General features: G+C 45.2%; 1 protein-coding gene across 1 annotated transcript in view; it reads left to right on the top strand.

Annotated features, from left to right (window-relative positions):
* The first annotated feature begins 830 nt into the window (after nucleotides 1-830).
* Nucleotides 831-8,948, top strand: part of LOC130283125 (protein kinase C delta type-like) — a 49,904-nt gene continuing 41,786 nt past the window's right edge. Inside the window, exon 1 of the mRNA XM_056532315.1 lies at nucleotides 831-887. Coding sequence (XP_056388290.1) covers nucleotides 831-887 — 57 coding nt within the window. The remainder of the gene's footprint in view (nucleotides 888-8,948) is intronic.

Here is an 8,948-nt window from a genome sequence, read left to right as displayed (position 1 = left end):
AGGTACAAAGGTTTTACCAAGAGGTACCTGCAGAAGATTGGCAGGAGCTGCGGATATCAGACGGTCTGGAGGGATAATATGCCTTGGTGTAGAATCCAAACCCACAACTTAAGAGGACATGTAAAGGGCATCAGCTCTGATATTCTTGTTAGCTGGACGGAAATGAATAAAAAAAACTAAACCTTGAGAAGAACAATGACCACCTTGCCTGTCGTGGGTTCAAATGCTGAGTAGTCTGGAGGTACAGAGGATTCTTGTGGTCAGAGCAGATACTGATCGGATGAGGAGATCCTTCCAAAAAATGTTGCCACTTTTCTAGTGCGAGTTTTATAGCTAGTAGTTCTCGATCTCTGATGGAGTAGTTCCTTTCTGCTGGCGACAAGGTTTTTGAAAAGAATCCACAGGTTACAGTTTTACCCTTGGAGTTTTTCTGCGTAAGAATGACACCGGCTCCTATGGACGAAGCGTCAACCTCCATGGCAAAAGGTCTTTCTGGATCAGGTCTTGAAAGCACGGAAGCAGAAGCAAAGGCATATTTTAGGCTGGATAATGCCTCTTCGGCCTCAGGAGTCCATGATTTAGGGTTAGAGTTCTTTCTGGGGAGGGCTACAATGGGAGCGACCAGAGAAGAGAAATGTGGGATGAACTGACTGTAATAGTTGGCAAATCCCAGGAAACGTTGAATAGCCTGAAGACCGGTAGGGCGAGGCCAATCCAAAACTGCAGACTGTTTTCCAGGATCCATTTGCAGACCATGATGAGAGACAATATAACCAAGAAATGGGAGACTGGATTCCTAAAAAAAGGCATTTCTCCAGTTTAGTGTAGAGATGATTCCTCCGAAGGCATCGAAGGACCTGGCAAACATGAATATGATGATATTGCAGGTTGGAAGAATAGATCAGGATGTCATCAAGATACACAACAACACAGGTATAGAGAAGGTCACGGAAGATATAATTGACGAATTCCTGAAATACAGCTGGAGCATTACAAAGACCGAAAGGCATCATGAAATACTCAAAATGTCCATCTCGGGCATTGAAAGCTGTTTCCATTCGTCTCCCTCTCGGATTCGAATCAGATTATAAGCTTCACGTAAATACAATTTGGAGAAGACCTTGGCCCCTCGGAGACGGCCCCTTGGCCCCTCAAAGTGTTCAGAGTTAAGAGGAAGAGGTTAACGATTTTTGATCGTGATTTTGTTGAGACCTCTGTAATCAACACATGGGCGGAGAGAACCATCCTTCTTGCCCACAAAGAAGAACCCGGCTCCAGCAGGTGAAGAGGATTTTCGGATTAATCCTTTTTGGAGGTTCTCTTGGATATACTTTTGCATGGCTTGAGTCTCTGGTACAGACAGAGGATAGATTCTACCACGAGGAGTCATAGTCCCAGGCTGTAAATCAATGGGGCAATCGCAAGGATGCTGCGGAGGTAAAGTTTTTCGCAAAAGACATCGGAAAAATCTTGATAAGGGGAAGGCAGACCAGGCATAGGAGGTAAGGAAGAAACTACTTTAGGCAGGACCTGCACCAGAGATCGACTTTGACAGCACTGACCCCAGCGAGTGATCTCTCCAGACTTCCAGTCAAGCTGCGGGGAATGGTGTTGGTGCCAGGGAAGACCGAGAAGTATCTGTGAAGTACAATGAGGAAGTATGTATAATTCAATCCTTTCCTTATGCGAGACTCCCAACTGCATGAGAAGAGACTCTGTGCAGTACAACACTGTACAGACCAGATTTTGTCCATTGACAGAATAGATGAACAGGGGCTACACAAGGCGACTCACAGGTAGACGATATTCATGCATGAGCGTTTTTCCGGATGCTGTGGAAGGGAAGAACAGTCTTTGAGAAAGTGCTCCGGACTGGCACAATATAGCAACAAATTCATATTGCGTCGTCGGGATCTCTCCTGCTGGGTTAGGTGAGTATGATCCACTTGCATAGCCTGTGTGGCAAGAGGCACTGAAGACTGAAGAGGTGGATGTTGAAACACGGGTGCCAAGCGATTATATCACCATGTTTGGGTTGGTTCTCTTTCATTACGAAGTTCCTCCTGTCTTTTGGCAAAATCCACATCAATACGTGTGGCTTAACAAATCAGATCAGACAGGTTACACGGAGGATCTCGTGCAGCAAGGACATCCTTTATTCTGCTGGACAGTCCTTTTTTGAATGTAGCACAAAAGGCTTCGTCGTTCCATGACAATTCTGAAGCAAGGGTACGAAACTGGACAGCATAGTCATCCACGGAAGAAACCACTTGTCTTAGGTTAAGAAAAGCGGTCTCGACAGAGGAGGCTCGTGCGGGTTCTTCAAAAACACTGTGGAACTCAGCTAAGAAGGCCGTGAGATTAGAGGAAATTGGATCACTGCGATCCCAGAGAGGAGTAGCTCAGGCCAGGGCCTTTCCAGACAAGAGACTGACCACAAACACAACCTTTGCACGTTCCGACGGGAACAGACCTGCTATGAGCTCCAGGTGCATGGAGCACTGAGTCCCAAAGCCTCAACACAACTTAGGATCTCCGTCAAACTTCTTGGGAAGGGAAAGGCGAAGCTTTGATCTGGAGGAAACTGCAGATTGCGACTGCTGTTGCATGGTCAGAAGTTGCTGCATCATGGTGGACAGTCTATTTAATTGCTGCACCTGATGGGCCAACTGTTGCAACTGACGGACCACAATGGAAGGAAGGTCCAAAACCTCTGGCAGAGGTACCTCAGCAGGTTCCAGGGCCGGATCTTACTGTAAGACTCACCGCAGTCGACTGGCATTCAGTCGATAGTAGATCCGTGACACCAATGTGGTCTGGAGCTGGAGATGTAGTGGATACCCTTGACCTGTGTGGCAGATGACGCGGGCTGTACCAGTTAGCAGAGTCTAAGGTGCCACTGGTTTTCCCCAGAGCCCGCCGCAAAGCGGGATGGACTTGCTGCGGCTGGCGGCACCCAGGTCGCTACCCCTGGCACGATTCAACCACACAGGCAGCTGAGGTGAAGCGTGGAGCAGAAGGGATGAGGCAAGACGAACTCAGGCTAGCGGGAGGTCAGGGATGGTGGCACAGGAGCGTAGTCAGTAGGGTAGCAGAAGGTCAATAGGCAGGCAGCTGGAATCACAGTCAGGTCACGGAATGCAAGGTCTGGTACACGACAAGGAAACACGGAATTCAACTTTCTCTCAGGCACAAAGGCAAACAAAGATCCAGCAGAGAGTGGGAGGAGGTGCAGAAACTTATAATGATGGTGCAGGTGCAAAACATAATTGCGGCCACACTGGCCCTTAAAATCTGAGAGCTCTGACGCACGCGCGCCCTAGGAGACGGGGACACGCGCGCCGAAGTTGTAAGAAAACAGCAGGGGACAGAGGTGAGTGACAGGCTGGGGTTCGCATGAGGGCGTGTCCCGCAGTGCGAATCCTAGCCCCGCCGGCCAGAGGAGGAGAGAGGACAATGCGCTCACGGCCCGGACGTACGTAACAGTAAAATACCTTTTTCATAACTAGTCAGGATGCATATCCTTCTTTCTATGTTTCATGTACCCTATCTTAAGTGTTTCCTGAAGCACAGGAGGGCACCAAAATTCAAGGTGGCACCTTGGTAGTAAATTGTTGTGGAAGGAGGTGTCTTTTTGCTGTCTTTATTTGTCCCAGGATGTGGCCATGGAGGAGGACTCAATTCACGTTGTGGGGAGAAGTGCTAGAAGCCGAAGGGCCCCGTGGCATACGACTGGTTGCTAAATGCTAGCCTACGGCAGCGCCGGTCCACCTTTTGGAGTTCCCTCAGAATTGTCCCAACCTGTGGTGTACATTAGAGTACTGTTTTATGTCCGTATGTCATGTGTGTTTAACTGTTGGAGCGCAGTTATAAGGTCACTTTACTGTACCACATTTACCCAATTGGCACAACAGAGTGAAAACAAAGAGTCTCCAATCTCCTACCCCAGGACTGCCGTTCGTCATCCCTCAACCGCGAGGACTGGGCGCAGTGTGCGGCTGTGTTTTAGAGAGGTAGTTTGTGGTGTCCCAGCACAAGTGGCTGTCCCGTGGTTTTGGGCTGTCTCGGGCAGCCTGGCAGCACAGGGTGTTCGGCCCCCTAGCAATTATGTGAATAGTGTAATATAAAAATATATATATTTTATATATAATATATGTTTTATATTATATTAAATTAATTTTTTTATGGTTCCATGTATGTATGTTTGACATGTTAATGTGCCTTTAAAAATAGGAACCCCATGTGAGCCAATGTGACCCCAAAAGTCTCCTCTGTGTAGTGAAGTACAGGGGAGGGGTTAGTCAGTCTAGTACTGCACATTAGCCTGTCTAGTTTCATTCAACAGGCTAATCCATGAGCAACAGCTAAGCTCAGGTGTGCTGTGTCGTGTGTCCTAAGTAGAGGCCTACTTCAGTTTAAATCTTACTACCTGGTCATTCTACAAGTGTCACTCGCGGGAGGATTACATGCCCTTGCAGAATAGTCTACATTGTCTTGGAAGGACCCTAGCTACCAGAATCATAAATTCTACAATTCCATCCAGTGGAAAGCACCAAAAGTCTCAGAACAGCAACAAGGCTAGCAAGGGCTACACTGCACTCTCAGACTAAAGCTAGCTGTTTGTGTTATACCAACTTCACAAGCTCAGTAAAGGCAGTTAACCATAACCTTATGTCGATGGGTTTATTTTCTCATCGTGTCTTGCCCAGGAAGACTGTCTCCCACCTTTGGACCATGGATTGTATAAACGGTGCCCTGGCATCACGATGTGAACAAGGTACGACTGCTAACACCCAGTGGACACCAGTGTGTTGGAAACTGAGCAGACAAATAAACACATCAACATGCAATTGGTACAAACAGTGAAGAAGTATGAATACTGTATTTGTGTTCGGGGCTCCAAACGTGTACTAGTGACAGGAAAGATTGCCTACATACCTATACAAGATCTTACCCTAGCATAGGGGTCTGAGTTGTGCCATAACCGCGCAATGAGGGCACGCCTATAGAGGGCATGCACTATAGTGAAGGAATAAGATAAGGGAGGGTTGGGAGGGTTCCACAAACGACACGTGCTCCTCCCCTGTAGGAGAGGGGGAAGTTATATACACACGCCCCCACCTGTTCCCAATAAGCCCCACCTGGAAGTGCAGGGAGCGATAATTACTTCCGCCCCTCGCACAAATACAGCCCATCAGGCTTTATACTTGTGTTCGGGGCTCCATACGTGTACTAGTGACAGGAAAGATTGCCTACATATCTATACAAGATCTTACCCTAGCATAGCGGTCTGAGTTGTGCCATAACCGCGCAATGAGGGCACGCCTATAGAGGGCAAATAGCAACCATGCTAGGATGAATACAATTCCTGAAAATAAAACATCCTACATCCAGCATCAATCTTCACATACCCGAAGTAGACTATACCTAGTGTGCTGAAAGAGTAGCCCTGACCAACTAGTGACTACTAGAGGTGGTAACCATACCTTTGAAACCGTGGTAGTAACGTCCATCTGTAAAGAATCAACCTGAGAATAACCTTCCCTGCCAAATATACTAACTGAACTATACCTATTACCATCCCTACTTGTGACATTACTTCAAATGGACACGGAAAGGCTAACTTCATGGCCGGTCTGACAAGCACCAATCCCCTGCTATTTAAGAGGCAAAAACTAAACTGACAGGTAAATGACAAGAAATACCTATCTACCTGATAGACCGTGTGGGTCATGTTGCCTGACAAGGTTCACGAAGGCACCTTACCTGATTGAGACTGTAACAGCAGACATACCTAACTAGCCACCTGACTGACCCAACTGGACTTGGAAGTGATGACCCATTGCAGATGACAGCTCCCTGCGTGAGCAACGTACCTGTAGACGTGACCAGTGTTTAGGTGAACCATCATGCCTGTAGACCTGACAGGTCTTTGCGACACGTCGTGCCTGAACCCGTCACAGGTCCCCGCGGAACCATCGAGCCTGTAGACATGACAGGTCTTTGTGAAATCATCGTGCCTGTAAACGTCACAGGTCTTTGTAAACCACTTTTTTTTTTCAAATACGTAAGTGTGAAATGCCATATTGAGATTGTATGCTATCTGAAATGTGTCAGATTACCTACATAACCATGTCAAATCAATTGCTCTGAAATGAGACAGTAGCAACCACGATTCAATCCCCGATCCTAAAGAAATGAGTCATGTAACTGTGTATTAAATGCAAAATATATCTGCAACTAAATGCTGGCCCTCCTTAAAAGAGAACGTGCAACTATGCCGGATAGTTGAATCTGTGTACTATAACCAAATGATAACGTCATTGAGAACTACAACAGACGAGGTTGTATCTGACCTGAAAACGTGTCCGGTCATAACAAATATAACAAACGACAAAATTGCCCTGAAAACGAGTCAGTAGCAACTGGCATTACCCCTTTTAAACTGAAGAGGAGTCAGGCAACAGGGTAACATCATGAGTATTCATGACAAGATACCTGTATGAAGCTGGCGTGTTGTTCTGAAGGCGTAACAGTAACAAAAATGACCAATTGTGTCCAATACCCTAACCAAATGATCTACCTCCACTGTGTGCACCACATGAAACATGTTAACCGTATGTACGGCATAACCTGCTAACAGTATACCCAACTACAAGTCGCTACTCAATATGTTATTGCTCTGAGACATGTCTGTAACAATAACCTATGCGTTGCATCCCCCCCTGCAGACGTAGGAGGTTTAAGAATATGTGCTCGATGTATCTGCAATGAATGTAAGCACAATATGAATACTGTAATCGTGTAATGTAAATATATGTACAGCCAGAGGTGCAACTGCTATTCAACACTAGGAACGAATGCACATAATAACCTACCCGCATACAACTATGGTAGTATGCAACAAATGCTGTGTACTGGTGCATGTATCATACACAAGCTGGGAGCGTAAGTACCGTGAAAATGTAAGGAACGTTATGAATTTATGCTCTAACACCATTATGAGTACAGCATACATGCCTAGAAAATAAAGTGCAAACAACATATATCTAAAAAGATAAAAGACAACGTGCAACTATGCCGGATAGTTGAATATGTCTACTATAAGTAACTGATAACGGGGTCATGAAATACCACGGAGGAGGCTGTATCTGTCCTGAGAACGTCTCAGGTCATGACAATAAACCACAATGTAATTGCTCTGAAAATTCGTTGGTAGCAACCGACATTAACTCCTTAAACTGAAGGAGTCAGGCAAATAGGGCAACATCCTAACAAAGCTGTATAAGCTTTCCGTATAAACACTATGCACGAATATGCAGTTTGAAAGCTATAAGAATGAGTACAGTAAAGCTACGGGAGCATATGTGTAGTGTAGACTCTAAGGATGAAAATGCTGAAAAACTATTACCCATGTGCAGTACAACAAAATAATGCTATGAATGTAACCAGACTATGAGCATAACGTGCAACTATGCCAGAGAGTTGAATCTGTGTACTATAACGAAATAACGCAATCGAGAAATACAACAGACGAGGTTGTATCTGACCTGAAAACATGTCAGGTCATAACAAATACACCAACGACAAAATTGCTCTGAATACGAGTCAGTAGCAACCGACATTACCCCTTGACCTGAAGAGGAGTAAGGCAACAGGTTAACATTGGAGTATTCCTGAAATTCGTTGCTCTGAACCACTGAAGGAATGAGTCAGGTGACCGGGTATTGAACAGCCGATTAGTGCCACTAAAAGGATGACCACCCTTTGAACGAGTACCTGTACCGGATAGTTGAATATGTGTACTATAACTAACTGATAACGTAGTCGTGAAATAAAACAGAGGAGGTAGTATCTGACCTGAGAACTTGTCAGGTCATGACAATAAACAACAATGCGATTGCTCTGAACGAGTCAGTAGCAACCGACATTGACCCCTTAACCTGAAGAGGAGTTAGGCAATAGGGCCACATCCTGACAAACCTGAGTGAACTTTCCGTATAAAAGACTATGCACAAATACACAGAATGAAAGCTATGAACATACGTACAGTAAAAGCTACGGGAGCATGTGTGTAGTGTAGACGCTATGGATGAACATGCAGAATAAATACCATTACCCATGTACAGTAAACGCTATGGATGTTAGTGCAGAGAACATAACAGAATGAATGCTACATGTACGCAGAATAAGTACTACAACGTGTCAGCATAATAATTACTACCATCGGATGTACAGAATGAATGCTACGAATGTCCGTGTAGTGTATTGCTACAATTCTATGTGCAATATATATGACGTGAACATGTCTGTGGTATGAATACAACGAGCGTGTATGTGGTATAAATGCTATGAGTGTATAGTGGTATGATACTCTGAGAAGTATAATGCTATGAGTATACTTGCTGTATTAATGCTAAGAGCGTATGTGCCTGATGTAGGCCATGTGTATGTGCAGTATAAATGTTACAAGTACATGTGCAGTATAAGCGTCAAGCATATGTGCTACGAATTAATATGTGGTATGACGCTATGAGGTATGAGTACTATGAGCAGTATAATGCTGTGAACATGCTATGAGCACGTGGCCACAACTGCACGAAACAGCATAACACTATATGTTAGAACCGTATGAAACCTGCGTGTATGAATGCGGTGAACGTGTGAATAACAAAACCATGACCGTGTAACCAATATAAATGCCATGAGCGTATGAACCGTATGAACCCTGCGTGTATGAATGCGATGAACGTGTGAATAACAAAACCATGACCGTGTAACCAATATTACTGCCATGAGCGTATGAACCCTGCGTGTATGAATGGGGTGAACGTGTGAACAACAAAACCATGACCGTGTAACCAATATAACTGCCATGAGCGTATGAACCCTGCGTGTATGAATGCAATGAACGTGTGAACAACAAAACCATAATCGTGTGACCAATA

The sequence above is a fragment of the Hyla sarda genome, chromosome 7, assembly GCF_029499605.1.
Source record: "Hyla sarda isolate aHylSar1 chromosome 7, aHylSar1.hap1, whole genome shotgun sequence".
NCBI lineage: Eukaryota > Metazoa > Chordata > Amphibia > Anura > Hylidae > Hyla > Hyla sarda.
This window is presented reverse-complemented; position numbering and strand designations above follow the sequence as displayed.